This window comes from Urocampus carinirostris, chromosome 8 (genome assembly GCF_059441175.1).
Source record: "Urocampus carinirostris isolate Australia breed hairy pipefish chromosome 8, RoL_Ucar_1.0, whole genome shotgun sequence".
NCBI lineage: Eukaryota > Metazoa > Chordata > Actinopteri > Syngnathiformes > Syngnathidae > Urocampus > Urocampus carinirostris.
In genome coordinates, this window is record NC_142356.1 from 28,724,455 (window position 1) to 28,745,777 (window position 21,323).

At 39.6% G+C, this 21,323-nt stretch overlaps 1 protein-coding gene and 1 long non-coding RNA gene across 3 annotated transcripts in view; one reads left to right on the plus strand and one right to left on the minus strand.

Moving 5' to 3' along the window:
• Positions 1–21,323, minus strand: part of grin2ab (glutamate receptor, ionotropic, N-methyl D-aspartate 2A, b) — a 200,914-nt gene that overhangs the window by 141,107 nt on the left and 38,484 nt on the right. For both annotated transcript variants that reach the window (XM_088342227.1, XM_088342228.1), the window contains exons 3-4: positions 15,402–15,626; positions 13,763–13,921 (exon numbers count right to left, since the gene is read on the minus strand). In XM_088342227.1, coding sequence (XP_088198353.1) covers positions 13,763–13,921; positions 15,402–15,626 — 384 coding nt within the window. The remainder of the gene's footprint in view (positions 1–13,762; positions 13,922–15,401; positions 15,627–21,323) is intronic.
• LOC148361525 (uncharacterized) lies at positions 7,833–15,603 on the plus strand. Its single transcript, XR_015851136.1, has 3 exons — positions 7,833–7,947; positions 13,742–13,947; positions 15,416–15,603. It is a non-coding gene; the product is annotated as an uncharacterized LOC148361525 (long non-coding RNA).

Here is a 21,323-nt window from a genome sequence, read left to right on the forward strand (position 1 = left end):
GTGTCTAACAATCAAACAAAGTAAGTTCTAATCTGGACTCAAAACCTACCTTTTCAGATTTCCTTACCCAACATAAACTGCCTCTCCTGACCAATTAAAATCTCAATTTTGACTTTTGCGTCTGGGTCTGGAAAGTATTAGTCTGTACTCCTGAAGACAAGTGTTTGGATTTAACTGTTTGCAATGTCATCCATCCATCCATTTTCTGCCCATCCCAGGTATCTTCGGGCAGTGGGCAGAGGACACCCTGAACTGGTTGCCAGCCAATCGCAGGACACACAGACAAACAACCATTTACACGCTTATACTTACCTACAGGCAATTTTTACCTGCCAATTGACATTGGAATTTGTAAGGAAACCGGAGTGTCCGAAGAAAACCCACTCAGGCACAGGGAGAACATGCAAATTCTACTCGGGGAGGCTGGTACCTGGAATTAAACCCTGAACCCATGAACCGTAGAGTGCTACCCATTCATCCACCGTGTTGCCGAAATAAGATGTTAAACTTATAAATTTGATCAAAGTTCCACCTCTGATCCTCAAAGTCTTGATCTGAACTATCTTCGTAATAATCTAGTACCCTTACCATTCCACCTGTGTGTGTTTTTTTTAACCCCGGCAGTGTAAATTTATCATCCAAATTTGCACCGGCGGGCTTTGATTGCTCATCAAGTATTCATTATGGCAGAAGCACGTCGCAAATAAAATGCCGTGACTTGACCTTTGACAACGAGGAACTTGGCGGCGTGATGGAGACAGCTGATTTAATCAAGACGTAAAAAAATCCACGCGCTTTAAATTAATCCACATTATAACGCTCGGTGTCAACGGACGACACCCTATCACACACACTTGGCGAACCATGACCCGGCACGTTTGGTCATGAACGCAATCACTTAAATGTGATTGTTCCTCACCCGTTATTCATTATGAATGCCACCGCACACACCAGAAATGAAAGGCATGATTTGAAATAACCAGTCGTCAAAGAAAATGCGCAGCGTTTTCCAGAGGTGGGTAGTAACGGAATACATTTACGAGAAATTTTTAGAAGTAAGAAAAGTTTTTGGAAATTTCATTCTTCTAGGAGTACTTTTAAATCCCTGTACTTTTACTTTTACTTGAGTAATTTTGTAAAGAAAAAAGGGTACTTTTACTTCGCTACATAAAGCAACATTGAAGTTGTGACTTTGTTACTTAATATATCTCCTCCACATAAGTACACGTCTGTCTGTCTCCGCCAAGACACAATTATTGTGACGCAGGCTCTACCATGTTTAACCAATCAAACTTAGCAGCCTCGGCATGTGACCCTATTCAACTTCAGCGGGGGACATTTTGTTTATGGAGAAAACAGATCAAAAGAGTCGCTTATCAATACCGACTATGAAAACACAGAAGAGGAGGAAAACCCCTGGCCTCATATCAAAAGCATGTTCCTCTTATATAATATGCCAAACACCAGCTACAATATGCAATGTCTCCTCTGTTCGAGTTCATGGGCTAGCTTGTTGTTCTGCTTGCAGATCCTGTCAAGATAAGTATTGGATCTTTAAATGTGCTACCTGGTGCTACATGTGCCAAATTCATTTATTTAATTTACTATTTACTATTTAACTATTTCAATTGTATTGTTTATTTAAGCACTAAAATTTACCTTGATTATTTGAATCTACTTTTAAATTAAATGTATTTTTTTTTGTTGATTGGATGGACTTTGATCATTTGATAATCTGAGTGGTTGTTTTTTTAAAAATCAATAAATATGACGTTGCTACAGTTACTCAATACCTGAGTCATTTTTTTTCACCAAGTACTTTTTTACTTTTACTCAAGTAAGTATATGGACGACTACTTTTACTTCTACTTGAGTGATATTATTCTGAAGTAAAAATACTTTTACTTGAGTAAAATATTTGGCTACTCCACCCACCTCTGGCGTCACCCATGCAATACATCTTCTCATCATAAAACCAAGTTTTACGAACATTAAGTCATGAAATTAAAACAATGAATTAGCTTTACAGTTATTTATGATAACCGCCACAATGCACAATACAGTTTAATGATAGCCAGGGCATTCCAAACATTGATATTATGCATACTGAATGAGTACTTCGATTGGATCAATACTGTGGTCTTGGGATCGATATTGTCTCGCAAGTCACGCATTGTCCTGTCATAAAATTGAATCATAAAAGCATAAATGCAATAAATTTAGGGTTAGGGTTGGGTTAGGGTTATTCAATGATCATGACATTTCCAAGCAAAAAGTATTGGTATTGGACTGGTATCAATAATTTCTACCCTGTATTTACTTGGAACTGATTGATACCATATTTCCAGGTATCGCCCAGCCCGAGTAAGGGGGAAAGGGAAACAGAATACAAATAATGAACATTCCCAGTTTCCCCCCAAAACATAAAAAATGATACTATCGCTCGAAGTGAGGCGAGGTAAACTGAGTTTCTTACTGGAAGTAAAAAATATTTTTAGCAATCAGTGGAGAGTCCATTAGTTTGGCCCAATACTTGCTTGTTTCTTAGACAGACAGAAAAGTAAATGCGTTTCTATTTCTTGTCAACAATAATTCGGCGTCTAGAGTCACATTATGCGTTTACACTTGGCTGGGCTGCAGTAAAACCTGATGTTTAATTGTTGCTCTAATTTGTTATTGGAAAAAAAACATTCTATTTCAACAAACAGTGACAAATTAATCCATAAGTCATTTCAGTTCTCCCGGTGAGCTTTTCCGCATTTTCAACGGCTCAATAAACACAGTTTTGGATTTCAAAATAGACTGAGGCAAGATACTTACTAAGATAAATTGTTTTTTTAGCTTAAATAATACAATGCTGTTTTTTATCAGTTGGTCATTTAGAATTTCTTATTTATTCTTTACTTTGTCTGAAAAAACAACTGTGACTTGGATTTGTCCATTAATTTGTGACAAGGAATTCCAGGTCATTCTATGTACTAGGCAAAGTCAGGGAAAAAATACGGCCCCGGCAGCCACATAGGGCCCGTTTGGCTTTTTAATCCGGCCCGCTGAACAAACGTTTTTTTTAAAAAACTACTACAATTCTTTTTAAAATTATTTTGATGCAACTCTTTTCCTCAGTGTCCCCTTTTTATATAACATTATTTCCTGCATTGAGAATGTTAAGTGAATAATTTAACGTTTGTTAATCTGTTTTGTGAACAATAAAAACTACCGGTAATTATTATTTCTTAGTTTCAGTGTCATTAAAAGAGGGGAATGATAGGTAAATGATTTATTCTGTTTTTATTATTGGAAAGCTGCAAATAAGTTTGCTAAAGATGCCAGTCTTGATCATTTTTACCTTTATTGTTTTTTTTTTTTTTTTTGTAACCTGGGAGATTTAATTTTGGGGGTGACCTTTTATAACAGGTCAGAATGTTCTTATTTGTCAACTCTACCACATTATTTAACTTAATGTGGCCCACTACTCAAAATGTTTGCCCACCTTTGAGCTAAGTAGTAACTAAAGGAAATAATATGTTAAGGTTAGAGTCATTGCAACAAGTGGCTCTGAGGCTGCATGCGGCTGTATGAACTCCTCAGTGGTTCTCTGGCGCTTTTTCAAAAATGTTTGATAATAGAAAATTATATTTTACCTTTATTAGGACAAACATGACAGAAATATTTGTCATGTTTTACAATCATTACTGATATAAGCAGTGTATATAAAGAGTAGGTGTTCCCTTCCTTCTAAAACTTATATAGGGGTTTTAATTTTTTGAGGCCCCAACTATAAGTTTGTTTGGCGGTTCTGTTTTTTGTCTATTATGGCTCTTTCAACATTTTAGTTTGCCAACCCCTGGGTTAGCCTCTTTTGCTAGCCACCTGCTTGGCACATTTAGTACAGGAAATCCACACTCAAGATTATGGACAAACCATCAAGTAAACTGTTCATGTTTGCAAGGTCATGCTATATGCTAGCTTGTTAATGTAAATTGATGTACCAAATCATGATTAATTATCGACGTACAACTGTAAACCATTTTAGAGCAATAGCTGATGAATATTTCTAGGTATTGTTATGGAAGTGGCACAATGAATAGATTAATGTGCTAGCTTCTTGTTCCAGCCTCCAGCTACCCATCCACCTTATCCCTGCCAAGTTCATTACCCAAACTTTTGACTCTTAGATGTGTTTTGCATATTTTATTCTATTTTTAGACTATACACAGAACTATAGGAGGGGGCAAATGGCCCCAAGGTTGGACTGGTGGGAAGATGAGAAGAAGCAAAGTAAAATGCAATCTTGTGAAATCTGCTTGCCCAAAGCTTCAAACACTTTTCCCCCTTCTCGGAGTGTCCGAGTCAACTTGGCTTTGATTTGTACAGGATCCTTATTATTCCCTCAATTATTCTTGGCAGGAACTTTCATTATCTCCCTGCAGTTCGACCACATCTCGGTACAATGCCCTCCGGTAAGGGGACAGTGGGATTCAACCAAAGTCCTTTTTCTATATTTGCTGAGCGGCCGCCTAGTTACACGATGGATAAAAGAAAAAAAAAAAAACTTTGTTTACTTTACGTCAACTTTATTTCATATCAGTTGTGTCAGTTATTTAAGGATGAAAATGATGAGAGTAAGAAAGGGATTGTTTTAAATGCAGAACAACTGTACCCCAGAAAGCCTGTATCCCAAAAAGATGAAATAAGAATAATTTATTCAAGCTCATCTAAGATAGCCACATACGTGCACGCGGCGAACAGGCAGCTTGACAGTAGCTGCAACGATGATTTCAGCCAGAAGATGGCATCAACAAATATATTTTTTGAAGTTACAGACACTGCCTTTACATAATGTAACAAAAATTCCAAATATTGAGACACATCTAAAACATGAGGAAATCAAAAGGATTTATGATGACATTTAAAAATAGATTGTGTGGTGTGAAAAATGCAAATGTAGTTCTAGTGGAGAAAAATATTCAAGATAATATAGGAACACAGTAACACTATTCAATGCGTAAAAAAAACAAGAAAAACATTTTACCTTTTTTTTTCGTTAAATAGGTGAATAACATTACTACATGTTAAATTATTCCTTAAAGAAGCTGTTCAGAGTTTTTAACTTTTTTACCCACAGCTTCCATCTCCTAGCTTGTGTCATAATTGCTACTTCAATAAACTCTTTCATGGTGTGTCCGCAAGTACGTGCATTTTCTTAGTATGAACTCTTCTTCTTTTATCTTCCTTGGGGTTTAGGTTGAGGTTTAGATTATACTTGACGTTGGCCTTTTCTTACCTTCACTGTTTTCTCGCTAAACAAATACATAAATATAAAATCTTGAGGGGAGGTCACTCTCCAGCAGTCCCTCCATCCCCATTCCTCCTACATAATGTGTTTCACCCCAAACAGCCCCCAAAAAGATGAAAACAGAATAAAAAGTAGAAAATAAAACATTAGGGCTCTTTGAGCTGAGTCGGGCATTGTTAACACATATTTAAAAGAGACATTAATTAACCTTTTAAGGACCCACCAATCTTTATATAAAACTGTGGGGATACACATAATAGTTTAAATGAAAAATATTTACAAAAAGTGTACTTTGCCTGGAAAATGAACATTTGCTCTTATTAGAAAAGTGAACGCTAAAAGGTAAAACAATAGAACACATTTCAAGTGTTTCAGATGAAACCCAGAATGCAAAGGTAACGCATGGCAACCTGTCCCCCTCCCCATAGGTTCAACATCAGTACATCAAAAGGATTTAATTTTCCTTTCTCCTCAAAACCTTCCTACTCCATGATCGGTTTCCGTTGACTGCAGATGAAAAATGTAGTCTGTGGTAACAAAAGGCAACAAATGGAGAGAAAAGGGGGGACTTCTCTGGCAGGGTCAGACGCAAATAGACGATTGTCGGAGGTGTCAGCATCCACCCGTATGCTTGACATTCACATTTTTGCGGCTCTGCCCTTGGCTGCTTGTGCTCAGGTGAGCTTTTTGATTCACCTGAGCATCGCAGCTCGTGACATTGAAAAAAATGGACCACAGATCATACCATCCATCCATCCATTATCTGCACCACTTATCCTTACTAGGATCGTGAGGGTGCTCGAGTCCAGCAATCTTCGGGCAGTGGGCAGGGGACACCCTGAACTGGTTGCCATCCAGTCGCAGGGCACACAGGGACAGACAACTCATTCGCTCATTCAAACTTAGGGACAATTTGGACTGACTAATTAACCTGAAATGCATTTGGGGGGGAGGAAACGGGAGTGCCCGGGGAAAACCCACGCAAGTGCGGGGGGAACATGCAAACTCCACACAGGAAGGCCAGTAGCTGGATTTTAACCCATGACCTCAGAACTGTGGCGCAGACACGTTAACCAATCAATTGCCTTGCCGCCCAAAGACATATCTATGAAATCAAATACTTTGGGAAATTATAAAAAGATAAAACCACCTATTACTGTGACATTGGGACTTGACACTTGTGAGAGTGCACCGGTAATTCTTGCTTACTGATATTTAGCCCTGTATGTGGCTTGCTAAATAGCTAAAACGGCAGCTTGAATTGTAAACAGATAAAAAAATAAACAGGAGCTAGCTAAAAGAGTAAACTGCCATCCAAATAGCCTTGAAAGCTAAAAGGGAGGCCAACATTTTGCTTGATAACGAGCAAAAAAGGTAAGCTATGCGTAATAGCTAAAAATGTAGAAGATATCAAGCTACAAAGCTAAAAAGGTAGCCAGATAGCTAGCAAAAAAGCGAATGCACAATATTTGCCCGTTTGCTTTATAAAACCCATAAATTGGAATGTAATTATTTGTATTTCCTCTAAATTTAATAAAAAGGTGAATAAAAAGTGTTTAATACACAAATAAATTCTCAGAATACTCGCTTAATTAATTGCTTTAAAATAATTATTTTTTCCTGAATAGGTTTATTTTGCCTATGAACTGGATTTTTTTTTTTATTTGTATTTCTAAAACAACTTATCATGTCGTTAGTACGTTATTACCAGGTTAAATATTAAAAATACGTTAAAATAAACTCAATCGACCAACCCCTAATTTTTTTTTACTATAAAATCACCATTACCCGCACAGGTGAGTTGTTTCAGAACAGGTCCACGGGCACCTTAACTGTCCTAGGGGGTACCCTAGTGCCTGCGGGCACCACCTCAAAGACCCTTGTCTTAATGGATTAAAAATTGTTAGCAAAACACAATTTCCCCCAGACTAATAAATTATTGGTGCAATTTCTGCAACCTCAGAAAAAAAAAATTACAACAAGGTTTGGAAGGGTTAAATTGTGTTCTGTCCTTGGTAAATGTTATCGAGCTAAATCAGTTCTTAATTTCCAGTTAAACCCTTCCTAATAAGGAAATCAATTCTTTTGTTTCTTACTATCGGACAGCTGCAAATAAGTTTGCTGAGGATTCCAGGTTGTTCGTAACCTTAGTACACTGTTCAATGATTTAACAGTTATTTCACACTGTTATTTGTTGTTTTGACAAGTACAGTAATCCCTCGGTTATCGCGGTTAATGGGGACCAAAACCACCCGCGAAAAGTGAAAATCCGCGAAGTAGCGACGCCCCTTCAAAAATGCTTAAAATAAATAAATAAATAAATAAATAAATAAATGGAATTTTTTTAATATTATTATTATTTTTTTTAGACCTGCGAAGCTCTGAACCCGCGAAAGTGGAACCACGAAGTAGCGAGGTCCCACTGTATGCACTTTTCACATCATTGTCTCTATTGGCCAATCATGTCGCTGTTTTATGTTTTTATTCCTTAAGGGCTGATTTTGCCACTTATCATTAGGGGGCGCTGAAGACTCACCACACCTGCAGCCCATTAGGGACCTTGTATGAATTGATTTTATTTGTCAGATGATTGCACTTCAAGACATTCCTTCCTGCCAAAATTCCCACTCCTCACCTTTATTCCTCCATCCGTGAGTTGTCCGGACTGTGCTTTATTTTTTGATTATTGTTCTTCTTTTCCTCTTGCGCTTTTCATTTAACACACCTTTTCTCCCCAAATAATTCTGTCGATTCTAATTGTGTGCCTCTGTTGGGTTCAATGGCCAAATTTAACAAAGGTAACCTAGGAGATATAATTATTTTTTTAAAAGTGCTGGAGGGAGGACCTTTAAGTACAGGTTGGAATTTTTTGTCTGACATTATTTTCTGTGGTGAGATTTCTTGATAAAAATGTCAGTGGGTTTTTGTACTGTCCCTTGCCCTTAGTGTAGCTAATGCTAAGGGCTTAGGCAATTTTACCGTCATGCACTTCTTCCGATTTGGCACACAGCATTCATCACGCAAAAAAAATTTGAGTATGAGAGAGACGTTAAGTTCATCTCATTAATGTAACGTTTACTTGACAACCTCAGAGAAAAAGCTTTTTGTTCTGCAAAAAGACTCACCCAATAAGGAAGGGGAACAGGCCCAAAACATTGTAAACCTCGAGAGCAAGTGTCTGTATGCATAAGGTACGGCGTCACTACTTCTCCGGAGCAGGTGTTAAATATTAAAACCCTTTGCAAATGGCTCCTGCCGATGTGGGACATCCCATGCATGGCACATGTTGGTGGCGCTCCACCTCCCTCGTAAACAGTTTCGAGGACGCGCCGGATGGCGAGGGGGTTGGTGGCTTAGCGGTGGCAATGGCTCGGACGCCGGGGGTTCAGACTCCCGGAGGGGCGGGCGCTCGTCGTCTCACGACATAGTTGAAACGACGGCCATGTTTAATTCATAACCTTCCATTTCCACGTCGTCGCGCGTCGCTGCTACACACCGTGTGACCCGCAAACCCCCCACCGGCAGCGGCAGAAGAACGCGGTGCAACATTTTCCTCATTTCCCAAAGCGACCCCCGCATGTAATGGAAGTACAAGATTCCCAACTAATCTCGTCGTCTCCCGTGGCCTTTCTCCATGTTCGTTCCGTGACAACAGCAGACCTAATTCACACAATTTAGCCTGACAGCGAATGACGAGAATGCAGAAAAGTGTAAAGGTCTACTAAAGCTATAGTGCACAAGAATAAATTATTGTGCACAGTTTCAACCATTTACACTGCAACTTACTTTTCTAATTTATAGCTATGTGCAGTAATCCCTCGCTAAAAAGCAGTTCACCTTTCACAGTCTCGCTGTTTCACTTATTGTCATGGTCTGCATTTTGACTGGCTTATTCAGGCGTTTCAAATTTGCGGCCCTCGGTCCCACAGGATGATAGTTTGAGGAAGGAGCCTGCCTTAATATGAAAGTTCAAGGGACAGTGTCTATTTTCTTTTTATATCTTATCTTATTATCCTTTTACTCATTGTTCCTGAAACTCTGATTTGTCTGGTGCATTCTGAAAGGCTAAACATTCTCCACTTTTTCACTAATGAAGTTGAGAGAATGCAGAAAAAAGAAAGTCTTCCAGCAAAATACAATACAAGCTCTCATACATACGAAAACATATTAGACTCCAGCATTATTGAGCACAGGTGAAGACATAGAGATATTGTTTAACCTATCAGAGTGCACTAATCAAATCAGTGTTTCTGACACAATGAAAATAGTGTGACAATGAGATCAGCTCTAATGTCTCTTCATTTGTAGTTTGTGCCACCAGTGGTCCAGTGCTCTCACTGATACTACTCGTGTTCAATTCCCGTCTGATCAATGATACCAAAAATATACATGGAAAATGTATGAAGAGACCAAAGATTATACACTGATACAGATTGGAGCTCTTACAGTATTCTATGTTTCACGCTCATTACAATCCAGTGTGCCTTATGTGTGAAAAATATATGATAAAGGAGTATTTTTGAGGGATGCGTTTTATAATCCGGTCTCACATTGGATACAAATCTCTGATCAAATTTGACCTATTAATTACAGACAGAATGCAGTTTTCCAGAATTGTTCTTGTTTCTTGCAGTGCCTCATCCAAAATCACAAGTGGCATTTTGACTTGACCCAACAGTTAAGTTTACATTTCAACTGCACGATTCCATCCTAACACTAAAAGCGTTTCGCACTCGCACCGCCCACACGCACCTACACTACAGTACATACTTTGATTATTTTACTGCTAAATTCTGTTTTTCTCCTCCCTTTCCCTGCTGTCTACATGCTCTTGGCAGTGTTTCCCACCTTCCGCTCTTCATTTTTGACATGACTGAACGTTTGAATGTGACAATTTCTGTCTTTGCGGTTTGCACGCGCACGCTCTGTTCCAATGTCATCAGCGCAGAGCAATGAAGTCCGATTTTTTTTTTTTTAATGTGAACTAAAACAGCCTGCCTGGGGTTTCTTTGGCTTCCGCCTGGCGGATTAAGGAGCCTCACACTGAGATTATACTCTCCATAGCAACATTTAAAGTATTACAATCTAATTGCCTTTGTGTAAGTGAGGTATTCAAATGGGAAGCATGATGAATTACACATGATTTTAATGTAGTAGGTCAGTCAATTTACTTCACGACCAAATTTCCATGAAATTAAGCACTCGACATGCAGCATTCCTGACTGACAATTCATAATGTAAGACTACAGATTTTTTCAAAGCTGACATGTTTTATTGGCGCCTGAATAATGTGAGCTGACACCAGTAGTATGTTTGGTTTCAATTAAATTAGGGAAGTTCAATATCACATATTTTCAGATGGATATGATAAAAAACTAATGAGTAGTCAAAGATACCAATTAATTTGTAGCTCCTTAATTGTGAACTGACCATAATTTATTTTTTCTTAAACGGGCATATGTATACTCGGAACATTAATGTAGTATGTTTTATATACACTTCTATTTCTTTTTTACTTTTTTTTAAGAAATTTAAAAAACGAAAATATTTCAACTTTTGCCTTGTGGTTGGCTGGGGCAAAGGTCTCAAATTTACGACTCAAGAGTTTGAGTCCACTAAGTCAGAAATTAAATAATAACTAACTGGTTCAATATGATATTATATTTTAATGTGTTCATTTTAAGGTTTTGTGTATAAATTGTTAAGAATATTTGAGAACAGAGGAATATTTTTATTCAGGGCTTCTCTTGTACAAAACCCCGTATGGCCCAATCCCAACCAGACCCTAATTCCGGCAGCTCCCAAGTAAATACAATGTCTGAGTTCCCCAATCTGGGGTGTCCACTGCCCGATGTCAGCTTGGAAGTGCTCCATTACCCAAAAGAGCCAAATGCAGGGTTTATATGCTCTGCAGATGAGCATAAGCGGTTCGAAAAATAAATGAATGAATGAATGAATAAATAAATATTTCAACGATGAAGCCCTAAGGATGCACTACACAGTGTCAGTAGTAAGTATGTTTGGGATTTTTTCCCAATTGATGCCAATTATTATTAGTTCATCCTACTCTGTAATGATTAGCCCTGCTTGTCAATGCAGTCCGTCATCGTACGTGAAGCTCTTTGCACTAAAAAGAAAAGAGCATTTAAAGAATGCAGCAATGGAGCTACTGTAGCGGATGCTTGTTTTCAAGACAAACGATGGTAGGTGTTTTCTTCTGCTGAAAGGTGAACAGCACTAATTAGGCTTTGAGAGCAGTGACAAGGAACATTATCTCTTGCAGTCCACCATCGACATCCAGTTGAAGCTCATCGAGCCAGCAATTCTCCGCCAGTGATTTACTGCCTGTCTGGTGGGCGGCCAATCTCTGTCGTTTCATTGCAGGTTTGGAGGAAGATATTGGTGGTGTTCAATAGCTTGTTAAATGGCACGACGTTGTCGTCGTTTCGCACAATTTATTCATCTTCCCCATCATTATTTACCTGACAGGGCGTTTAGAAGCCGCTGACCGTCACACAGTCAACCTACGGAATGAAATGTAATTATATTCTCCGTTACAAGTACTGTACCATGTTATTAATAAAATTTAGTAACTCTGCTTTTGTATACTACATGGTGCGTTGCTGGGTTATTTGGCTACTTATTAAGTGCACATCATAATTTACAGTGTCCTCTAATTGCTAACCAAATACGATTGTAACAAAACCAGCAAAACCATTCAAAGGGCAGGTATACATATATATATATATATATATATATATATATATATATATATATATATATATATCCCATCTCATCAGCTGCACCGCTTATCCTCAGTAGGGTCGCAGGGGTGCTGGAGCCCATCCCAGCAATCATCAGGCAGTGGGCAGGGGACACCCTGAACTGGTGGCCAGCCAATCGCAGGGCACACAGGGACGGACGACTCGCTCGCTCATTCACACCTAGGGACAATTTGGACCGGCCAATCCACCTGAAATGCATGTCTTTGGAATGTGGGAGGAAACCGGAGTGCCCAGAGGAAACCCACGCAAGCACGGGGAGAACATACAAACTCCGCATAGGAAGTCCGGTAGCTGGATTTGAACCCACACAAGGGGTCCCCAAGACCTTAGAACTGTGCCGCACCCGCGCTAACCACTATATATATATATATATATATATATTTCTTCTGGAGCAGAGGTTTTGGCTTGATTCCTAACCACTTATCTAGTTTCTTGTGTTCTCTGTGCGTCTACTTTGGAAAATAATATGCAAATGCACCACTTCATAACGCTCGGGAAAATCCGGATGCACGAAATGCCTGATTGGCTCCCGAGTATGCAAATTGCCAAACAAACCGAAATTTCCAAACCGAATGAAGATTTCAAAATCAGAATAAAGCAAACGTTTCATTTGAAAAAAAGAAAAGAATTAAAAAAGAAAGATTTGTTTTTTTTGTCTTTCTTGAAAAAGTTGTTGGCCACCCGAACAGAGATGTTGTGTAAGTTGTACGCCCGACGTAAAAGATGCACACCCCAGGCGGCCAGGCAGACATTATTTCAGACACTGCTATTACCCTTTATTCGGGGAAAGTTGCACTATATAACATAACATTTGGTTATTATGCTTATGCAGATATACCCCATAAAAATCCAAGCCACAAAACAGCTGTTTTTTTTAAACAACTCAACAATTCAACCCCACAAAACAATTATTTTGCTGTATGTATTCCACCAACACAAAAACTAAATCAGAAAATACAGCTAAACACATAGATATCCAAGTGTTTTTTTTAAATGTATTAGTGACAAATGTTGTTGAATGTGGCGGCCATGATTAAAATAATTGACAAAGTAAACTAGAACGTAATAGCAACATGAAATTTACAACATATTTATTTATTGTAATTCCAAGTCTGTTTCATCATCAGATACACCAAAGAGTTGTTTTCCGTGTCGTGCTTATTTGAAATTTACTTATATCTTCCGACCCTCTGTTTTCACTATCCTCTAACAATCTTCTTTGGTACCATGAATAAAAATAGTGTAATAAGGTGAAAAAAAATTAATTTCATATGTCATATCAATGGTGGTCTAGTATTTAAGATTCAGCGCTCTCACTGCGCAACCTGGGTTTTGTACCAGTTTCGTCCAATGTTTTGTGATTGGGATCAGCGATATTTTTTGACTGATCAACCATTGCACAAATACCATAAAACATCAGTTATACCACGCACCGCAAATTTATCATTTTGAAACACCGGGGCCTTTCAAACACAACTCTTGAACCTTAGTTTTGGCCGTTTTAGCTCATTTTACCATATTCCACCAAAACGCCATCAAAATTGTCAAACACTGCCACATACTTGTCCAGCTCTGTAGTGCTAATATTTCAAAGTGCCACAATTAAACAGTAAGCCTACAACAAAGTATCGTCCCCTTTTCCAACGTTATTTGTCATCAGGCAGCCACGTCCTTCGCTCACCTTATCGGCCATGATCATGGAGGAGCCGCCATGCACGCCCAACACAGGAAGTTGAGTCTGGACGGAGAGGAAGTCGAGAATTTGAGCGATGGCCTCCTGGTCAGTGCCGTCGGCAAAAACAATGCCGTGGAGGCGGGAGCGAGACAGCAGCTCGCATACCTTGGAAATTAGAAACCCCATTTGAGGTAACCGCTCACAATATTGTTTTTTATGATTGAATCACATTTTTTAAAGCATAAAGTGCTATTCTGTTGTCTTACTGACAAGAAACAAGGATAGAATAAAACATCGCATTGGAAAAAACAGAAATAGGACTTGCGCTTGTAGGGGTTTTTGAAATCAGGTAAGTTGTTTGTGAATCCAAGATGAGACAGATTGTAAAACTGACCTTTAAAACAAAATACAACCTGGCAGTAATGAGACAATAAAATCACAGAGAAGTTATTTGTGGGATTGGATTCACTACAAGTCTAAAAATTACACTGAATATACTTTGTATATGCGAAATCACCCTCTCTAAAAATACTTGCAATAAAAAGTATGGAAATTTTGTAATTTGGATCTGCCTTTTTGTCTTTTTTGGGTAAAAACGAGTTACGTGCATTGAAAAGTTTTTAATTTGTTTTTTTTTGGGGGAGTAGATGAGGATCACAATGCATCCGACCATCTTCTACGCTTATCCTCACTAGGATTGCGGGGTGCTGGAGCCCATCCCAGCCACCTTCGGGCAGTAGGCAGGGGACACTCTGAACTGGTTGCCAGCCAGTCGTAGGGCACATAGAGACAGACAACTCACTCGCTCATTCACTCCTAGGGACAATTTGGACTGGCCAATTACACTGACACGCATGGATTTTTTTGGTGCCACGCAGGCATGGAAAGGCCGCTGTAGCTGGACTTGAACCCTGGACCTTCGCAACACCATTTTTTGGGGGGGTGGCCGATGGTGCGGCAGTTCATTCAAAATTACATAACTTTTTTGTGTTGTATTAAACATTATGACACAACTTTTCAACCTCCTAGTTAGATTGTTCAATATTATAGTGATAGAAATTGTATAGTAGTTGTTACATCGAATTAAAACAATGCCATAGGGTTTCAAACAAAATTAACTTTTTTTTTTGGGAGGGTTGTTTTAAACAGTGACCGTTTTCTGTGGTGTTTTGGTGATTGTATACCTGTTATCCTGAGCTAATTGCTACTATTTTTAGTAATTGCAATTACCTTTTTTTAAGCAGCGACAAACCTTACAAACACAACGCAAAAACCTTTATTTACAGCAAAACAGATTCTGTAGAATACCAGGACAGAAATACGAATCTACAATGACTTATAGTCTGCTAGCAGCAAGGAAGATGTTCCAGATTGGTGCCAAAATGAATGGGACAAAATCGGTCTAACACAAAGTTCCATACCAAAAAAAATGTTATACAGTGTAGACAATGTAAGTGATCAAAAAGTATACAATAATGGGAAACCGAATAAGTTGACAGGTACGATATGGGATTGCTTTCTACATGAACACCCTTTTTTTTTTAGTGTGGCAGTTGTTTGTGCCACATAACTCAGTAAGTGAGTCACAATAAACAGTTACTTTTGAACCAGCTTCTCTTTTATTTGTTTTGTATTCTACTCTCACCTGTGTGATCACAGACTTGGGGTCAGTCTGGTTGATCCTTAGGGGAACCACTGATACTTCCAGGGGATCATCAGGACTCCGTGGGGGCCGCAGTTCCTGGTCTGGGATCAGTCTTGTCTGGCCCATCACCACGCCCACGCTGAGCCCTGGAGGCTTCTGGGATGCGGCCGGAGACGCCCAGTGGAGGAGTAGGAGAAGCATCCAAAACACCACACACATTTTACCCTGAGTGAATAAAGAACATAATGACTAAGCACCGGGGTCATTTACATTTGTTAATGTCTCAAAAGCAATTGAGGAAATCCCAAAATCCCACATAGCAGTAGATTAAGGGAAAAGTTATGGCCTAAATAAGAACAAGCAGGAAGACAAGGCTGTTGTAGTCAAGGCTTACCAGAGTATTAGGAGAGGAAAAAAGTAAACTATAAGTGTGATTTCTAAGACTTCAGGTTGTAATTGACTTTAGGTCTGTTTATAAGATGAAAGTACAACGCCTGAAGCGCATGAGGCTGTGACTCACTTTGATATTACAGTTATGAGGTTGGTAGGATAAACAGTGTACCGCCGACGCCTCTTCACGGGCAACTTTGCAGTAAATGACACCTTAGCAAAGATAATGACACATTAGCTCTGATTGATGCTGATACACACCTCTTAAATCAACAAACTGTCTTACCGTGGCAGCACACAGAACAGAAAAATGGCGCAGAATTGAAAAAACGATACCCTTGAATGATGGCCAGCCAAACACAAAACACATAAGGACATTCAGGCATTCAAGTTCATACTTCTGTCTTTGAATAAAGTTTGAAGACGTACATGTAGGGCAGCACGGTGGAACAGTGGTTAGCGGGTGTGCGGCACAGTTTTGAGGTCATGAGATCAAACCTTCCTGTGTGGAGTTTGCATGTTCTCCCTGTATTGCGTGGGTTTCCTCCGGGCACTCCAGTTTCCTCCCACATTCCAAAACCATGCATGTCAGGTTTATTGCCTAGTTCAAATTGTCCCAAAGTGTGAATGAGCGAGTGAATTGTCTGTCCCTGTGTGCCCTGCGACTGGCTGGCAACCAGTTCAGGGTGTCCCTTGCCCACTGCCCGAAGATAGCTGGGATGGGCTCCAGCACCCCGCGAACCTACTGTGGATAATCGATGGATGGATGGAAGTACTTGTAAGATCTTAAAGGTGCATTGATGTTTTAAAACCCTGAATTGTCATCCGTGACTTTGCATATCTGTTTAAAACTTGGTTGGAAACCTTAATTCTAAAAGTTTGACCTCATCAAAACCTTATTCTAGTGCAAAACAATAATTAAAAAAAAAAAACTAACCCCGATTCAACCGTTTAGGGCACATAGCCGAAGCTTCTGAATTTTAAGATATGCTGGCTATCAAGACCCACACCAAAATGCAACAGTTTTGAAATTGAAATATTTTTGGGAGTAAGTGGAGCCTAAATTTTTAATTGAGACTGTGTTTTTGAGCTTTAATCTTCAATTGAAAGCACTTTTGGTCAAACATTTCCTTTTCTTGGTGGAGGTCGGGTGACTAATGCAAACCCTAAACTTGAAAGATTGACATTTTTGAAACCGTAACCCAGAATTTGAATCTTTGCTCTCAAAACCTAACCTTACTTTTCTCCTTCAAGTCACAAACATTGATCTTCTGATTAAGAGCGTTGTAATATTACAATGCTGGGTCAATGGAGTAGCAGAATTTTTTGTCGGATAGTTGTATTCATCGTTAGAATAGACATATGCAAATGTTTATACCTCAGTATGAAACAACAGTTGCATGATTGATTTCTTGATACAGTAGATAGCAAAAATAATATTTCCGATAGTGTTGTCGCTCAGCCAAAGTTTTGCAGATTTTTAAAGTAATACACTGGGCTTATACCTTATATAAATGTCCTACCCAGAATCATTGTGAGTCTGAACAATATCGGTCAAGGACTTTGTTATTGTGAAGAAAATCAACAAGAAAACACTTCTAGTACTTTTATAAAAATGTAGTAATTTCACAACTCTGGTTTTGCAGAGTTAGACCCACAACTTAATAACACAGATTTAAAGGGTGTCAAGTCCCCATATAAAATGTAATGAGGAAAAAGCGTTTACTTTTTTATTCTGAGTGCGTCCAATATCTTGGATCTTTCCATTGGTTTAACACTTTCTCAAGTTGGGTGGGGTTAAATGTAAAATGTAAATGGTCTGCATTTACATAGTGCTTTTCAAGTCAAACTTGAAAACTTCCCAAACAGTTTACAATATGTTTCACACTTTCCCGTTTACACACTAACTAACCGATAGCAGCGTCAGCCATGCAAGGCAACTACCTGCTATCAGGGGCATTAGGGATTCAGTGTATTGTCCAAGGATACTTCGAAATATAACACAGAGGAGCGAGGACTCGAACCTGCGACCTCTTGATCCGAAAACGAACGCTCTACCTCCTGAGATAATGCCGCCCATGACTGATAAAAAACGCAACTCAGAACATTTGTAATTATGGTCTTAAACGCTTAATTTAAAAGAGTTAACCTAGAAAAAACTTGTCCCAAACACTTATTCAAAACACAAGGTCTATTATGACACATACATTTCAAACCCAATTCTGAACACAAAAAAACAAAGTTTTTGATTAAAGCCCTTTTCTTTGGTGGCCTCCTGAATCATTGAGTGTGGGCCAGCACATGTGTCCAAACAGGCAGTGGCTCCATCCCTGTGTGTTGCAAACCCTTTGACACAGTTCCTTCAGACGAGCAGATGTGCAGCGTAATAATTGCACTGGAAGAGGCCCATCGGCACAACGGGAGCTCGAGAAAGCACCACGAGAACGCCGATTTGCATCTCGGCCAATCTCCGGCACTGCAACCATCCGGTCAACCACAAGAAAAAAACCCGAAGGCAAAATAGTGAACCTATGATCATCTATTATTCTCCTCCCCGCTAATTTCTTCAAACATCAGCTCCTTCATCTTCATCCAAGACTGCAATGTGTGCTTCCGGCCGGTTTCACGTTTTATGTGATCCATTTCCCCTTCTCACCGAACCGAATCAGGCCAGCGAGTGGGTACAGAACCGGGCCCTTATGGATGCCCGTAGACAATCCCTGCGGCCTCCACACCACTTAGCGTAGGCTGTAAAATCACACAGCGCTACGCTCATGTCCCTGACAATCAATGTCAGTGCCATCCTCACGGCTCAAGATTGCGCTAACATTTACCATGCCCTTGAGTTAGTATTCTTGGTAATTTGCTTGAATCCTTACTTTCAAAGAAGTTTACAAATCTTTATTTGAAACCTTGAATGAACAATATGTTTTGAACTACTGACCCACAATAGATAACCTGGTATCAAACCCAGATATTCTACTGTATGATTTTAAAATGTAAAATGCAACCTTACGTGTTAATACCAGGGGTGGGTAATATTGGTAAATCTGGTATTAAACCACACCCAGTAAGTATTTGCATCCCTATATTGCTCGTTACCAATCCAATACCGATACTTTGGTTGGAAACGACATGATCATTGACAAATTGAACTGGTACCTTCTAAAGTTAGTTTATAGTTATGATAAAGCACAAAGTTCTTAGGCACTACAAATGTTTGATTTTTTTGTTTTTATTAAGCAACTACAATGCAAGCGTTAACGGTATACATAATTTTCAAATTGTTTTTGCACGAGACAACATATTATGCCTCGCAAAGGCATAACACCTAGAAGTATTTACAAACACTACAGTATAGCTAAACTGATTGAAAGAAGAATTGAAACATTAGACCAACAACAATAGCGATTAGATGATGAAAATTCTGTATCTGAAATGGATCAGGATTTGTTTTGCCACCTGCAACCTTGAAAACCAGTACAATGGGTTGCATGTGTGAGATATAACACCAACCCCCCAAAACAGCCTGGAGAGGGATGGGCCCCACCAGGCTGATATTTCCCAAGACACACCACAGGAAGTAGTGCCCCGATATGGGACCTCATCTCATCTCATCAGCTACACCGCTTATCCTCATTAGGGTCGCGGGGGGGCTGGAGCCCATCCCAGCCATCTCCGGGCAGTGGGAAGGGGACACCCTGAACTGGTTGCCAGCCAATCACAGGGCACACAGGGACAGACAACTCATTCGCTCATTCACACCTAGGGACAATTTGGACCGGCCAATTGACCTGAAATGCATGTTTTTGGAAGGTGGGAGGAAACCGGAGTGCCCGGAGGAAACCCACGCAAGCACGGGGAGAACATACAAACTCCGCACAGGAAGTCTGGAGCTGGATTTGAACCCACGACAGGTTCCCTTGACATAAACTGTGCCGCACAAGCGCTAACCACCACGCCGCCGTGCTGCCCGATATGGGACCTGTGAAACGTAAAAAAAAAAAAAGACAAAGCAGATCTTTAAAATTACTAAAAGATGGTTTGGGAAAACAAATTTGAATCTAAAGACATTGATAACACATAAATGGATTCTAAACTATTTGAAAAAAGAAAATAGCACTCTGGGCTGTTTCTAGTTCCAGCGGCACCTTATTTTATTCCTGAGCAGCATCACATTTAAATGCTGCTACCATGTGTACTTTGAACGCTCAGCTTTGAGTCAGTAGACTCAAATACTAATAAGTTCTTATCCACATTTCAATCAATTTTTTAAAAAGTATATTTGGGACATAACGCTTGTGATCTATGGACCAGTAGCCAATTTTTATGATTCTGCAGCTGACTGGGAGGCAAAGTAAAAGCCTGTCGGATTGATACCTGATGAGGATGCATGCAATTGGTCCACCCAGTCGCAAAGAATAACGGAAGCGAATTGCTTCCGCCGTATGCTCCGCTGCGGCGTGTTTGCGATCATTCAAATGCTTTTGGCTTACGAGTACAGATTTGCCTCCGGGCGATGAAATTAGCGGTCGACCAAATTTGGCGAGAAGGATATCGCTCGGTCCAAAACACTGGGAGACGGAAGACCGCATTAGCGGCAACGGCGGCAGTTGGAGCCAGAAGAAATCGGACGACATGAATGCTCAGCGTAAGCTTAACCCGGGGCTTTGTTTTTTTTTTTCTCTCGATGCTCAAGACCACGTTTTTGGGTTCAACGCCATTGACCAGACAACGCACTGGCTGTGTCGTATCAGTACAAAATGAGATTATTCCGTTGCGGCCGCTCAAGTGATTTCATTGGGTTCATGAATCCCAAATTGGCCGCATGGTTGCCTCTCGGAAAAAAAACAAAAAACTTTTGTGAAAGTCCTACCCTTTGTAAACTTTCTTTGTGCATCACGGTCAAGATGCTGCTCCGACTGCATGCTGAAGGAACAAATAAAGGTATTGGAGCAGTATAAAGCGGTGTCTGGAACTTGAAATTTTGATTCTACTGCCATATCCTGGCTAAAACCTATGATTGCAGCCTCTGTGAGCTCAAACCTGAAATATTGATAAACTCTTCTTTTTTCATCTTTTGGGGAGTGTGGTTTGGCATTTGGTATTGTCTTACTTTTACCATGTTCAGGCTACTCTAACAAAAAAATGGTGATGAGCATGAAATCACTCTGCACGTCTCTTACCCCCTTTCCTGCTTCCTAATGTGTTGTGAGTCCCGGAGTAGCAGTGGTAAAAGTAAGATAAAAGCATATAGGTGAGGTAAAGTTTTTTTATAAAGGCTTTTTTAAACCAGGCTGGGCATTGTTAACACATACTTAAAAGAAAAAATATTTTACTTTCAAATTTTGAAAGACACCTTGAATGATGCACCCCACTTTTAAGGGTAGTAATTAATTTCATGGATAATCATCACACAGAAAATTGTTAATAGGACATTGCGTAATAATTGACCAAAGATTTTTTTGTGCAACCGAAAACGAGTGCTACAAAGCATACAATACAATAAAAACTACAGAGAGTCCAAGTGAC